This window comes from Sus scrofa, chromosome 6, assembly GCF_054392235.1.
Source record: "Sus scrofa isolate SSC_HxYL_T2T_F1_AM1 chromosome 6, Sscrofa_HxYL_maternal_Yorkshire_Landrace_v2.0, whole genome shotgun sequence".
In the NCBI taxonomy this organism is placed as follows: domain Eukaryota; kingdom Metazoa; phylum Chordata; class Mammalia; order Artiodactyla; family Suidae; genus Sus; species Sus scrofa.
The window spans coordinates 13,606,168-13,621,579 of NC_139388.1; the positions used below are offsets into that span (position 1 = coordinate 13,606,168).

At 57.5% G+C, this 15,412-nt stretch overlaps 1 protein-coding gene across 2 annotated transcripts in view; it reads left to right on the forward strand.

Moving 5' to 3' along the window:
* The window catches only part of FA2H (fatty acid 2-hydroxylase), a 54,910-nt gene that overhangs the window by 19,050 nt on the left and 20,448 nt on the right, over nt 1-15,412 (forward strand). For both annotated transcript variants that reach the window (XR_014805513.1, XM_003126868.7), the window contains exon 2: nt 10,394-10,486. Coding sequence is in view for 1 of the 2 variants with exons in the window: in XM_003126868.7 (XP_003126916.4) it covers nt 10,394-10,486 (93 nt within the window). In the remaining variant the exon portion in view is untranslated. The remainder of the gene's footprint in view (nt 1-10,393; nt 10,487-15,412) is intronic.

Genomic DNA, 15,412 nt, shown 5'->3' on the forward strand with positions numbered 1-15,412 from the left:
CAAGGGGGGTTCATTTCACGAATAGGACAATTGCCGGGTCCAAGGCAAACAGATGTCGGGGACCCAGGAGGCTGGGCTGTCTTGTCCTCAATCTCCACGTCTCCCTAGCGGGAGGCAGGGGGTCTCAGGGACAAGCATTCTGTTCCCATTCTTTTCTCTTCTCCTTCCATCTTCCTGCTATGAGTACAGGGAGAGTGGCCAGCAGAGCTAATGGCCTTGCAGTGACCGGGAGGACAGGAAGAGCGTGTGCTTGGGTAGTTCTGTGGCTTGTCACCTGCCAGGTATGGGTTTTGTTACTGTTAGGGTTTGTTTGTTTTTTTTTTTTTTTTTTTTTTTTGTTACTTTGCACGTAGAGGGTTTATTTCAAATGTTTCAAGGATAGGCTTGGCCACAGGGCCTGGCTGGGTCCAGCTTCTGCTGTGGGCCTCATCAGACAGGCAGCTTGTTAGAGATGCAGACAAGCAGGTCCTACGGCCTTCATTTCAGCCCAGAGTTTCTGGCTCCTGAAAACACCCAGCTCCTAGGTGACTTGTTAACACAGGCTTCTTCCCGCAGTTGAGATCTTCTTCCTCCCCAGGCCGCCCTTCCTACCTGCCCTGGGCCACGTGCGGCCCCGGCGTGCTGGGACACCTGGACCCCCTCGCCGGGGGCCTCCATGGGGTGGGGGCAGCTGGACACGGGGCCTGTGCCACCATCTCATTTCAGAAAAAGGGTTTTCAGGCCAAACCCAGGCTGTGGGATAAAAGGCCATCTGTCCGTCCCTCGGTGCCCAGCCCCAGCTTTCCCGAACAACGTGCCTTTATGCGGCTCCCCCGCCTCCCGCGGCCCCCGCCCGCAGCACACTACCTCCTTTCACTGCCTCTGTGGTCGGCTTGTTTGTTTGCCGTGCAGAGGGCAGGCTTTTTGTTGTTCTTCTCTTTTCTCTCCCCCTCGGGCACCCTCCAAGCGAACCCTCTCTGGGGACAGCAGGGTCTGGGGCGCTGGAGGGGGCTGGGGGCTCATGGTGCGTCCCCCCAGAAGGAACAGAGGGGGACGCATGAAGCACCTGGGCGGGGTCAGCACGGGAAGTGGGTGCCTGGCTGGCTGGCCCAGCAGCTGTTGGAGAGTCCTGGAATCTGCTGGTGCCTCGGTCCCTCTGTGCCTCCATCTCCCCGGTCTGGGGAGCATGCCCCCAGGGAGTGTTGTGTTGATACCCATGAAATGATGGCCACTTGTCAGCTCACTGTGGAGGGGGCAGCTGTCCCTGGAGCCGCATGGCTGGGTTGGGGGTGGGGATTTACACTCAAGAGGGGGCTGCGGTCCACCGGACCCGCCAGTTCAGCTGCCCCCCCCCCCCCGGCCCCAGCACTTGCACGTGTGGGCAAGACTGGGGCGTGGCTTCTCGAGTTCTGGAGAAGGGGAGCAAGGCCACCGCTGGCTGCTGGACAGGGACCAGTGGGCTGGGAGGGAGGTACTTGAATGCCCGCCCCTCCCAGAGCCACATGTGGGCACCACGAGGGGCCTGGTGGGTGGGCGGTGGCAGCTGTGCTGACCGCGACCCTGGTTTCTGCCGCCTCTTCTGAGCTCGTGTCCACATCTGCCTGGCTGCCTCCATCATTTATGCTCTTTCCTGGTTAAATTCCTTTCCTCCTATGGCCCTGATTCGAACCCGGGAGGAACCGGTTCAGGGCTTGGATTTATTGGCTAGAGCTGCCATGACAAAGTCCCCTGGATGGGTGGCTGAGACAACAGAAGTGTATGTGTCACAGTTCTGTGAGGCCGGACGCTGAGCCTCGGGAGTGGGGCTCGGTTCCTGTTCCGGGCCTCTCCCGGGCTCCTGGTGCTTTGTCGGGCATCTGTGGCAGTTTGGGGCTGGTCTCTGCCTTCATTCTCCGCTGTGTGTGTTTCCAAATTTCACCATTTTATAGGGACACCTGTCACATTGGATTGGGGCCCCCTCTGATGCCTTCATCTTACCTGCATCTGTGATGACCCTGTTTCCAGAGAAGGTCACCTTCTGATGTTCCGGGGGTAGCACCTCAGCATCAGGGTTTGAGGTGGGTGGCTGTGGGCAGGAGACAGTCACCCCTCAGCAGGCCTCTGCGCGGGGGGAGACCCCGGAGGGAACATCTGGGTGCACGGCTGGGTCTCCCCTCACCGATTTGTCTCCTTTCCGGACCCCGCAGGGGAAGAGCACCAACGAAAATCAGCAGCACCACCCGCTTCTGCTTGCTGAACCCCCGGCTCCTCCTGGCCAGACTGGAGGGAGGAGGAGGCCTGGGTTGCCCTTCCTAGAGCCTCGCTGGGGCTCTGGTCCCCTCACCCCAGTGCCAGCATGTCAGCCACCCACTCGGGGCCTCGGCACAGCTGACCCCCCAGGCCTGACCCCCGTCGGTGCACCTGGGCTCCGTGTGGAATCCCCGAGGCGAAAGCTGAACAGGAGGTGGCCTGTCTGGGCTGGTCCTTCTCCACGGCTGTCCTGGGGCAGGAGGGCTCCACTCACCTGGGTGTTTCTGACTGGCAGACCGAGGGCCGTGTTTGGCCTCCGAGAGGTTGGTTAGGCGCACATTGCTTGTAGGCTTCGAATCTGGAGATTTCACAAAGAGATCTGGTTTTCCCGCTTTTCTTAGAAATCAGGAGATCTGACAGCACTGGGCACCATCCTGACCTGACCTGAGTCAGGACTGTCCCCTTTCAACGGGATGCGAACCCTCTGTTTTACCGCCGGCCGCTCCGTCCACTGCAGCGTCCCCCACGTGACAGGGACCATCGCTGACGGCCCTGTTGCATTTCTTTTTTTGTCTCTGTACCACCATCTATAGCAAAAGGGTTCCTCATGGTTTTGCTTGTGTTTTGTTTCTTTGTGCCTCTTGTTTTAAGAAAAAGGAGAGTGAGCATCTTTCCTTGTCGAAGTGAAGAATATCCCTACATGTTTCGTCCGCAAAGAAAATGAGTGTGTATTATAACCACACTCCGCATCTGCCAAACCTCTGAGGATGGAGCAGGAACTTGGGGTGTCCTTGCCAGAGAGAGGTTGCTAAGGGAGGCTGGTCTGGAACTTGGTGTCTTCATCAGAGCTGAATCCGCAGGGTCTAAAAGAGGTGCTGGCCCTGGGTTCACCCCCTTGAGGGCTGCCTCCCCGAGAGACAGGCGTGTTGGAACCTCCGGAAGCTGGCAGAGACCAGCTCCTGGGTCCACCGTGGGTTCGGGCCCAAGGATGCTGAACTCAGTGTGAGAGGTGGCCAGGGGAGGGAGCGCAAGGGAAGCGGCAGCAGTGACCGCAGGACCATCTCCAGGAGAGAAGAGCAGTGGTTTGGGCTGACCGGCAGGACAGGACGTCGTGCTTCATGAGCAGCTGGGCACTGGCATTGTGTTGGGAGGGGACAGCGCTGGCTTCTTCCCTGGGACTGTGGCCGGGAGGATCTAAGTAGCTCAAAGTGCCCTCCTTGCCCTCTCCCCATGTTGCCCAGCATGTCCAGTGGTTCCAGCTCCGGGTGGGCAGTGCCTGCCTAGCCGGTCTGCTCGGCAGGGCCCAGACAGAGGCCTTGGGAGGCAGTGGGTCACGCTCTTCCTTCCTGAGCCGCCCACACTTCGGGGGCCTCCCCAGGCCGGGGCCCCCAGAGCCTAGACAGGCCACCAGCTGCTCATAATGTAGCACTCAGCATGGATTCGTGCGCCGGCCCTGTGCCGGCTGCTGGGGACAGAGCCGTGAGCAAGGCAGCAGGGCCTCTGCGCTCACACAGCTTACCTTCTGGCCGGGGGGACAGTCCCAGGGAACTGCATGAGGAGAGCAGGGTGGTTTCAGCCCCTGAGAACTGTTTCCCTGAACTCCCCACAGCTCCTCCCAAACAGCCTTGGACCTGGCCAGGAACATGCTTCGAGCCAGGACCCCCGCCTGCCTTCCCGGGGGCGGGGGGGGGCGGCTCAGGAGGAGGGGTGGGTCTTCAGCTCCATCCTTGCTGCCCCAGAACAGTCTTGTGTCCCTCAGGGAGACCCTCTAAGAGAGCTGTCCTCTGGCATAGGGGGGTGGGACACCCCGTGTCCAGCCACACCCATCAACACTTGGGCTGGTCACTCTTGTGGAAGCCTTGGTGAGTCTGACTGCAGAATTACTCACTTCCCTTCCCCAGACACAGGCGCTTATGCAGTCTGAAGGCAGGACCCAGAACAATTTCCAGATTCTGGCAGAGAGCAGACATAGTCTTCCCTTTCTGATGCTTTTTGTGTTTTAAAGCGCCCTGTGGCTTGCTTCCAGGATCAGGAGAGTCTTTTAAATAATGCATCGTGGAAATTTCCAAGAAATGTATTTTTTAAAGTCTGAGTTGAACCCTAGTCCCTAGGCATGACCTTTACCCACTTCTGATTCATGAACGGTGTTTGACTGTGGAATTCAGGGGCGAGCCCGGCTCAACCATAAAACAAACACCGTGGCAGGGAAGTCTGGAAACCCTGGCCCAGATCAGCGAGTGCGGTGCAGCGGTGGCTCCCAGCAGTCCTCCGCTCCGGTCCAGGTGGCTGCAGTCCCGAGTGGGAAGGGAAGACCTTTTGAAAACCCACAGCCTGACTGTAGCAAAGGAGTCAGTGAAAGACGCACCGCAGGGCACTTCCTCGTACCTGAGGGCATTTCTGCTGCTGGCAGCGCGCCCGTATGCTGCTTGCTCAGTTCTCTGCAACCTCCTCCCAGGTTGGAGGTGTGTACCATCTTGTGATTAATCAAGCTGGGGTTCTGCCAGGGAGGGGTGTGGTCCCCATAGGACCACAGAAAGCACCTCGCTTATGTTGTCATTCTGGAATCTATTAGCTGAAAGCCTGTCACACACCACATCACTGCCTGGTGGCTCCAGGATCCTCACGTTGCGGAGGCAAAACTGGGTGGCAGGAGACAGGAGGACAGGAAACAGCCTGCTCCCACTCCTCCTTCCTCCTCTCTTTTCCCATCTTCCATGGCTCTGCGGGCCACCCACACCCCCCCACCTGCAGTTCCTTGCAGCCCTCAGACAGGCGCAGGTGCAGGATTCAAGGGAATGCACTTGGGACGGGGAGCCTGGGGTGGGAGATGCAAGCTGGTGAGCTGGGCACTGGGCAGGAGCCACTCCCCTTCCGCTTGGCCCGCAGGAGAGAGGAGAGCAGCGAGCCAGGGGGATCCTCCACTTTGCTCCTGTCACCTGGAATATTTACAGCTAAAGCAAAAAACAAACAAACTTTAGCAGTTCACCGTTTTCTCAGTGAAACTTGATTTTTAGTAATTTGTTAAGAAAACTTTAGAACTGAAACAAAGAGGACGTTTCACCCACTTCGTGTTAACACAGAGCTTAGAGCCCCACACGGACCACTGTCAACCCGGAAAACAGTGATGTACAATTCATGCTCACAAAACAAAAATTTCATGTTGTTTGTCTGCATTAATAAATATTTCTAAAGGGAACCTCTAAAAAAGTGCCAGTGGTAAGTTGCCACATGCCTTTCCTTGGGAAGAACTGCCTTTTATTCTACAAGCATGTGCTTCTTATGTGTGTGTGGTATTGAAATGTTCTTCCATTTATGAAATGTGTCTGATGGTAATTTTTTAGAAATATTTTTATTTGGCAAAGCAAGATGCTGGTGATTTCCTATCAGTCTAATGTACTTTTAGTTCTGCTTATGCTGCTCCGGTGGACTCGGCCAAAGGGCGCTGAGAATTTATGGCCCAGACTATTGGAATTCTGACCCTTGTATCTGGGCACTGTCCCCACCCAGCCCAGGGCGGCACTCTCAGGTGGTGTGTTCAGTGTCCTGGGGCACCTCTCTCTTCCAAGCAGATGTGCTTGCCCCGTTCGTTTGACCTTTCCAAGGAGCGTGAGTCCTGCAGAGTTTGGGGCCTCCATCCCGAGCAGCACCGCCAGGACCCCCAGAGGTTGCTGCCACATCTCGGGGGGTTTGGAGTCGTAGGGGGTCCTGGCTGTGTGGCAGAGACCAGTAGTGAAACATGACCCACTCCCGAAATATGAATGGGGCATCTTCTGTTTTCAAGAGCCCATCCTAGGTGCCCTGAAGAGAGGAAGCAGTCATTTCCCATCCTGTTGGAATCTCTAAGACGATCGGACAAACAAAGTCATGGCCCACATCTGAAAAAACAGCAAGAGGCAGGAAATTATGAATACCGACTGAGGCGATGCGACACAGGGAGAGTGTGATTTTTGTTTAAAGTTGGAAGATGAAGAGTTGGTTTTTGGCTGGAATGGTGAGGGAGGAAGTGCATGATGGCTGGCTCCACCCCTTTATTAACTGCGACGCTGCTTCATGCCTCAGGAATAACAGCCCTGCCTCCTTCATACAGTTGTCAGGACGATGAAAGGGCTGCGCACATAGTAAGCATTCATGAACATTAACCATCGTCATCATGCGAGAGAGGATGGCGTTTGTGAAGAAAAATGCAAGTCATGTTTAGAAAATGGCAAGTGATCGCTCGTGGCTAGAGAGAAAAATTAGGGTTAATTCAAAGGCATACTAGGAGAAGCGTTTGGAAATACAGGGAAGGACGTTAAATACACAGATGTCAAGGGTAAGTCACTCTGCAGAGAGTGATGGCATGTTGGCTTGAAGAATGTGGTGACAGGGCTTCCCGTTGGCCTGGAGGATGAAGTGCCAAGTCCTGGGCGCAATACTGGGTGTTCTGTCATCTAAGGCCCTTAGAGTTCCTATTGCGGCTCAGCAGGTTAAGAACCAGACACAGTGTCTGTGAGGATGGGAGTTGGATCCCTGGCCTTGTTCGGTGGGTTAAGGACCCAGCATTGCCACAAGCTGTGGCATAGGTTGCAGATGCAGCTCAGATCCTATATTGCTGTGGCTGCAGCTGCAGCTCTGGTTTGACTCCTAGCCAGGGAACTTCCATATGCCACAGGTGTGGCCCTAAATAGAAAAAAAGAAAAAAGAAAGAATGTGGTGTCACAGGTGACTGCGGGCTTTTGGGTCAGACTACGACATGCGCGCAGTGGAAGCAGGGCGAGTGTCAGAGAAAGAGATGTCACAACGTCTTCTGAGCTGGCACCTGTTTGGCATGTTGTGGGTGTTCGTGTCCCTGGGGGAGTGGGGACAGCAGTGAGTGTGGATGAGACCTTGAAGGAGGGAAGAACCGAGGGAGAAGGGAGGGGCCACAGCGCTCCCTCCGGGGCTTCGATCCCTGCACACCCCCCTGGACGATCCCACATCTCAGGGTTCTCTGGTTTCCGCTGCCTTCTGCCCTCGCGTTCAGCCCTGGGTCCCCGTCTTCATCACAGTGAACAGGCCTGCAGATCCAAATCACCTCCTGGCTGGACCACACCAGCTCTCCACACCATGCCAGCAGCAGCAGCAGCCCATGAAAAAAGCTTCTGGTGGCCATTAGCTCAGTGAATGAGCCACCTAAGACGGTCAAAGCACTGATGGGAGCTCCGTTCCCATGAGCTGAAATATGACATCCCACGCCAGGGAGGCCTGAGCCCTGCTGGGTTCTGTCCTGGCCCATCACACCCACCTTGGAAGAGGAGGAGGGGCCAACCATTATGCTTAGAAACCCTGTTATGTCCTTAGAGGTCTTGGAGAAAGCAGGTGGCAGGTGCAGGGGTATTGCCTGTCCTCGTGGACACATAAGCAGCCGGGTGAAAAAGAAGGAGCCTGTACAGTCCTAGAGCGGAAGGGCCAGCCGTGGTCCCTGGACCCTGAAGCAGCCAGCTGTGCAGAAGAGAGACTTTCCCAGAAACTGGACCTTGTAGATGACAGGTCAGCCTTGACTGACGAAAGTGCCAGCTGGACGGATGAGCCTTCTGTGCCCATGGCAGAGGAGCGAGGACCCGTGCCTCTGCTACCAGTGCTTGTTTAGGTGCATGTGCCCCAAACAGATCTGTGCCTGCCACTCAGCGTGTCTGACAAGTGTGATGCAGACGAAAACATCAAATGATAATTAAGTGATAACCGCTTCCCAGCTTGGGGTGGACGGACATCAAGACAAGCCTTTTGTTTTGGGGAGAGAGAGGGATGGAGTTGTAGTGAGTGAATGGGGTTGGAGGTACAGCGCGGGATTAGACCAGAAGGGACTTGGAGTGACCAGGAGAAAAGAACTGTCCAGGAGGGAGGGAGAGTCAATAGCTTCATGACTGGAGGCACTCGGGTATTTTGAGGCTAGAACAGAATTGGGAGAAATAAGATTATTATGGCATTTATATTGGATACTTAGGGAGTTTCATTGTATGAAATTCTATAAAACTTTATCCTCAAGAGGTCGTCAGAGGGGTTCCCATTGTAGCTCAGCGGGTTAAGGACCCAACTAGTATCCATGAGGATGTGGGTTTGATCCCTGGCTTCACTCAGTAGGTTAAGGATTCGGTGTTGCCGCGAGCTGCAGTGTAGGTCGCAGATGTGGCTCGGATCCTGCACTGCTGTGGCGTCGGCTGGCAGCTGCAGCTCTGATTTGACCCCTAGCCTGGGAACTTCGTATGTCGTAGGTGCATCCCTAAAAAGAATAAAAATTCAGATACTATCATGGTGACATTGAAAATGCTGAGATGCCCAGAGCAAGACAGGACCACAAGAGCCCACTTTTACTTGGTTCCATATGAGTTTTCCCAGAAAATGCCAGTGTCACTGTCACCTTCAGGTTCTTGTGATTCATTTGGAAGCAAAAATGTAAGAATCATAACCACAGGAGTTCCTGTCGTGGCGCAGCGGGAGCGAATCTGACTAGGAACCATGAGGTTGCAGGTTTGATCCATGGCCTCGCTCAGTGGGTTAAGGATCCGGCGTTGCTGTGAGCTGTGGTGTAGATCAAAGACATGGTTCAGATCTGGCGTTGCTGTGGCTGTGGTGTAGGCCGGTGGCTACAGCGCCGATTAGACCCCTGGCCTGGGAACCTCTATGTGCCGCAGGTGCAGCCCTAAAAAGACAGAACGACAAAAAAAAAAAACAAACAAACAAAAACATGGCTGCAAAAACCCCAACTGGCTCCTCAAACTGTCTGCTCCAGTTCTTGCCAAAACCCAGCTTCCTAGGGCCCCTCCTCTACGGCCACCCGAAGCCCACTTCCTTTAGTCACAGGGACTCCACAGGGACTCGGAGGACAGGCCCCCATTGGTGAGGGCTCGCCCCACCCTTCCTGGAGGGAAGCATGCATTTACCTACGTGCTGCCCTCCCTCTCCGCCTCACTGCCCCCCCCCCCGCCCCCGTGATGTCAGGGCCATGTGATTTGCCCAGGACGTGCCATTTCTTTCTGCCTTTGCCTCCTTGCTCCTTCCATTTGACCTTCAGCCCATTTGGACTCTAGTTGCCAGCCTTGCCTCGCCTGCGGCCCGGCCCCACCCCTGGGAGTTCCTGGAGGGATGACTCCTTCACACTCTGCTGCCTCTTTGTCTCTTGTGGCCACGTGGACCCAGATGTCCCGGCCTGCGGCCCAAGCTCTGTAGAATTACCAGGGAGGGCGCAGGTGGTGTAGTCATCAGGTGTGGCCCAGGGTGCCACCCTGTGAGTCTTTGCCCGATACCTGCCAGAGGCCGGAAGAGAGGCTGGCTGGACTGTCCTGGCCCGGAGTCTTCCCCCTAACTGCTCTCATTTCCCTATAGCCTCTCTGCCAACTTCTTTTCTTCCCCAGATCTTTCTACCTCTTATTTTTATGGCTATTATTTTTGGCCACACCCACAGCATGTGGATGTTCCCAGGTCAGAGCTTGAACCTGCACCATGAACCTGCAGTGACCTGAGCCACAACAGCGACAATACCTGATCCTTAACTGCTAGGCCATCGGGGAGCTCCTGGATATAAATTTTTTTTTTTCTTTTTTTGGCCACTTTGCGGCATATGGAGTTCCTGGGCCAGGGACCAGGTCTGAGCCGCAGCTGTGACCTAAGTTGGGCCAGGAATCGAACCCACATCCCAGCACTCCCAAGACGCTGGCAATCCTGTTAGACCATAGTGGTAACTCCACTATTATTTTTTGTTTGTTTGCTTTCGGGGTTTTTCGTCCTTTTAGGGCCGTACCCACAGCATATGGAGGTTCCCAGGCTAGGGGTCTAATCAGAGCTGTAGTCACCTTCCTACACCAGAGCCACAGCAACTCGGGATCTGAGTCGTGTCTGCGACTTACACCACGGCTCACGGCAACTCCGGATCCTTAACCCACTGAGCGGGGCCAGGGATCGAACCTGCAACCTCATGGTTCCTAGTCGGATTCGTTTCTACTGTGCCACAACGGGAATTCCAACCACTATTATTTTTTTAAGGGAGGAGAAAAGACTGCCCACATCCATTCGTGCCCACCTGTTCTCAAATATGCTCAGTGCCTTTAATCTCCGCCCACCCTGCCCCACCATGGGGCTCCTAACTCCCCTGGCTGCCTCGTCGAGGAACGGCCTGGGGCCCTCTTCCAGCACCCACTGTAGGTCATCACCTTGTGTCTTTTCTCCACAGGGTTCCGTGGAGAATGAGCCTGTGGCCTCTGTGAGCACTCAGAAGGCAGACCCTGCGATGGAGCCAAAGTTCAAAGCGGTGGACTGGGACAAGGTAGGGGGCACAGGAAGGGGCGGGATGACGGTCCGGGGCTCCTGGGGCCAAGGAGAGGGTACAGGGAGCCACAGGCTGCGGCTCTTGGTGATGTCTGCCCAGGGAAGAGGAGGACCAGAAGCTGGTGCCCACAGCGTACAAGCACCCCCTGGGGCAGCAAGCCCAGACCAAGGCTGCGGCAACTCTAGGAAGATGATGCACAAGATCTGTGCAGAGCTAGGCTCCAAGGACCCCAGGGGGAGGCCCCCCACAGGGACCCCTGAAGCTGCAAAGGGCACAATGACAGGGTCAGGAGGCCCAGACATGCCCAGTGCACAAGGCAGAGCTGCCCCAGGCGCCGGCACCTGCTCCCAGGAGTCACTGGCGTGGAGCCCACTGATCAGGACAGGAGCCCGCTGGTCAGGACAGGGCAGGAGCCATCTGCGCCACATGTCTGCAGAGCCCAGTGACAAACGTCTCTTGGGGCTCCGAGCCCAGCGTGTTGCTATGACTAGGCAGACCCCCATTTACTGAGTCCTTGGGGAGCCGGGTGGGCACAGGTGGACCTGGAGCTGAGTGGGGGAGGGGCAGCACTGCCTGGAAGCTCTGGAGGGAGCCAGACTTGGGTGTCATTTCCCTTCAGCCTGGGTCATGGGACCCAGTGTCGTGTGGCCATTTCCTCCCAGAATACACAAAGTATGTGTATCCACAAATGTCCCTACCTGTGTAGGACACTGGCCACGAGAGACCAGCAGGACAGGCTTCTGCCCCCAGGGAGCTCACAGCCTGGTAGGGAGGACAGACCTCCCCCCACACATGTACTATACTATGGGGCCTCCCAAGGCCCTGACCCCAGGACCTCAGAGATGGCATCTGTCACATGGGACTGGCCACTGCCTCTGGGGGAACCCATCAGCCCAGGGCAAAATCGCCTCTGGGTCCTTTACTCGAGAGGCCAGGACAAGTTGTGCCCCGTCTCCTTCAGGGGGCCTGTGATCAAAGGGAATTGAAGGTCACTGGGGGGCAGGAATTGCCCAGGGCACACATCATGTCCCCGGAAGGCTCACTGGATCTGGTCTCTTGCCCTTGACGTCAGACTGGGCCATGATTGCTCATCGCCTGGGCCAAAGGCAGAGGTCAAGGGTCTCGGTACAAATGACCTGCTTCTCTGGAAGCTTTGACGACTTGGGTTTGTTCTGCCCGTGGGCAGGATGGAGGTGGCGGGGGAAGCCAGCGCAAGTGGGACCAGGACCTTGGAAGCTGGTGGAGTCAGGACCCCGACTTAAAGAGGTGGAGCTGTGGTGGGAGAGGACGGTGTGGGGGTGAGGGCAGCACCAGAGAGTGAGCTCCAGGCTTGGCAGCCAGTGGATGGTGCCAAAAGGAGGGGTCCTTGGGGTCAGCATTGGTGGGTTGGCTTAGGGGGTGAATGTTGGAAAGAAAATACTCAAAGAACTGACTGGGGTGGGGGTGAGATGGCAGGAAAGATTTGTCCTGGAAGAGAGAGGGCTGCCACCTGAGCCTGGCTGAGGACGGGTAGATCTGGGGATGGGTCCTCTTGGTCTCTCTGGACTGCAGGTTCAAGGCTGACCCCAGCCCTGTTACTGCACGAGGCGGGGGATCAAGGACCCCAGGCCTGTTCAGCCTCCCCGGGGCCCCGACCCGAAGGGAAGAGAGGCCTCCTCTCTCCCTGCCCCAGGGCAGCCCCCCACTCCTCGCTAGCACATCCAGGTCCCTGGGCTTGGGGGCAAGGGCTGGCCCGAGAGCGGGTGTGAAGACGCCCAGCGGGGCGACGGGGGTAAGCTTCGTGCCTCCCCCGACCCTAAGAAGACCCAGCACGTGGAGCTGCTTCCCGGGAGTGGGGGCAGTGCCTTCCTTGCTTCTCATTTTCCTTTTTCATTCACCCGCTGTGGTGGATCCCGGCTCTCCTGCGGCAGAAGAGTGGCGGGGAAAGGCCCCATCTGTTTCTGACCCAGGCCCGGGCCTGCCCCTTGACCAGCTGCGGAGAGAGGCCCGGGGGGCAGCCACTTGGTCTCAGCCTGGGGTCCCCAGGCCTGAGGTGGTCTCGCCAAAGTGAACCATCCATGTTTGCATTTGCGGGAAGGCCCTCCAGGTACTGCTCAGGGAGTCTTGGCTCCCCACGGCCCAGGTTCCCAGCCCTAGAAGCTGGGAGACAGAGCCAGCCAGGCTGCAGAGAGTGGGGGAACTGGGCTGGGGGTGCTGGGGGTGCTGGGACAGAGGCGGAAGATTCTGAAAAGACAGCAAGCAGTAAGGCTGGAAGCAAGCCGGGGGGCCCTGCCCCGCATAAACATGCAGGGTCGTCTGACTCTCTTGGGCTCTGCGTGGGATGTTATTGCGATGATTTCTAAATCATTTCCTTCGATCACCCAGCTGGATAGGGACCCAGGCTTCCTTGGGGAACAAGACACTAGGTTGCAGCTCCTCAGCTCATGCTGCGCCCTGCACGTGTCTCCCTGTCTCCTGGAACCCAGCCCATGTGGAGCCTGCCCCGGGAGAGATGGGCCAGAGTGCACACGGCTCCTGGCTTCAGGGCACACCTGTCCCCTTTGTCCCACTGCCTCTTTTGCTGCTTCGTTGTTTCCCTGGCAGGGTTTCCCTCTCGGGGGGTCAGCCTCCCGGGAATCAGATTGAACTAGTGTGATTTGAGGGGTTTGCAGGAGCCCCTGCCCAGACCCAGCCCGCTTCCAGCAGAGTTAGCACTGAATTGACTCCATTTTTATTGCACTCTTGCCTGTGCCAGACACTGCAGGCTAAGTAAGCCCTGCAATGATATTATCTATTATCTGATTTAATCCTTCCAACAACACACGGAGATAAGGGTTATAATGATCCTGATTAAACTACCAAGGAAGAGCTTCTGCCTCCAGCCCAAGGTCAGAGTCACCCCCCCACACCCCCACCGTTAGCTTAGGCGCCACAGCTGAGCCCCCTGCCCTGCCCCCTCTGTGTGTCCTGGAACCCTCCACCCTGACAGCCGGCCAAGAATGAGACCTTGAGGCCTGTGGCTGGGCAATAAGGTGGCCGAAGGCAGGGAGGAGGCTGAGCAGGTGCTCAGGGAGGCGGCTGCAAAGCTCTCCCCATCCTGCCCCAGGCTAAGCCAGACTCCAGCAGAACCTGCTCCCCTCAGGCTCCTGGAGGCAGCCAGGGGGTGTGGGCCACTCACTTCCTTTAAGAGACAGGTAGAGTCATCCAGCCAGGTGTGTCACAAAGTAGAATGCAGGTCCCCAACCTCCCTGGCTCCTTGCCCGCGTGCGTGCGTGCGCGTGCACTGACACACACACACACACACACACACACACACACACACACGCCCCTTGGCATGGGGGGCTGGCTGCTCCGAGGGTCCCCAGGGCCTGGCACAGGTGTTGATGCTATCCACGTGGGTTTTACTTTTTCCAGACCCTTAGATAAGTCCATGAGAATTCAGGCAAGTAGAACCTGGATCAGAACCAGTGCCCCTTGGGCAGCCCACCACTGGGAAGGACCAATCTCGATGCCGTGGGTGCTGGCTTCCTTGCCCCCCAGTCACCTCGGGCCTCCCTTCTCCCCTTGACCTGCCCTGGAGTAGGGCCCTGAGTCGGGTGGCTACTGGAGGGATCCACACGGGCCTCCCAGGACTGTCCTCGGTGGCCCAAAGCCCCCTCTCTCTTGTTGCCACCCCCCCACCCCAAGCTCCTAGCCCCGCTTCTGAAGAACTCAGTAGTGATCAAAGAATATCCCCCTGGGGGAAACTGGGCAGGTGGGCTGGGCACTGCCCTCTTTGTCCCTGTGGGAACAGTGGACAAGGCAGGTTGGGGGGGCAGGACGTGCTGCCCGGTGACCACAGACAGTTCTGGTCTGTCTCTCCATCAACCAGATGGAGGAATTGTTCCCGCTGGGTGTTGTGTGGGGCTGTCAGACCAGAGGGTCTGGGAGACAGAAGGTGGGCTGCGAGTGAAAGACCACCCGCCTCGCCTCATGTGGGGCACCCAGGAAGGACTGCAGGGGTGCGGGCTTTCTGCTTGGCAGGCCGCCCTTCCCCTCTCCCTCCATCCCCTGCTCCCGCAGGACAGATGGCCACTCTCGTCTCCCTGCCTCGTGGCGGGGGGGAGCCCGGCCACTGCCTCTGGCTGCCGGGAGGGTCATAGGGCAGGTGGTCCAGAACCGCCCCTGTGGACTTGAGCTTGTCCAGCTGGGAGCTCCCTGTTAGACTGCACGGGATGGGCTCATGGCCACCAAGAGCTCCCACAGCTCGCCCCCAGGCTGGGTCCCTCACAGCTTCTGTGCTAGAGAGTTCCCTGCCAAGGGGGTCCTGAGCCAGCTGGTTCAGACAGCGGGCTCCGGGCCTGGGCAGCTCGGGGACAGCACATACACCTCAGTCTTCTCATCTGTCAAATGAGCTCATTAGGGCCCCATCTCTCAAACTGCCAGCTTCTCAAGCGTAATGGACCTGCAGTCCAAGCACAGGGGCCTGTGACAGGGGTGCAGAAAGAGTGGCTGGAGTTCTCTTCCTCCCCGCTCCCGGCTGGGCCCTCTGGTTGGAAGCCCATCCCCCACCGCCCCGGCCCAGAAAGCCACCCGCCCTGGAGCTGTGAGCGCCGGGGTTGGGGTGCACATATCTTTAAACAATTGCTTGGCTGTAGCTGGGGTGGTGGGAGGAGCTGCTGCCACAGAGCAGCCCCCACCACCACAGTCACCCCTCGCCCAGTCTGGGGACAAGCGGACTCCCACTCTAGAGCCAGGGCTGCCCCTGGAAGGTGTCCTGTGCCACCTACCCCCGCACACACCCCCATGCTGCCCAGGAGGGGGACCCCTGGGGGATGGGTGGAGAGAGAGAGAGAGGAGGCCCCCTCCTCCACCCTGGCAGCGCCCTCCCACCCCGCTTTGGCAGCAGGCTGCCCTTTCCCCCTGCCGGCCCTGCTGCAGCTGCATTCCTGGCATAGCCCGGAG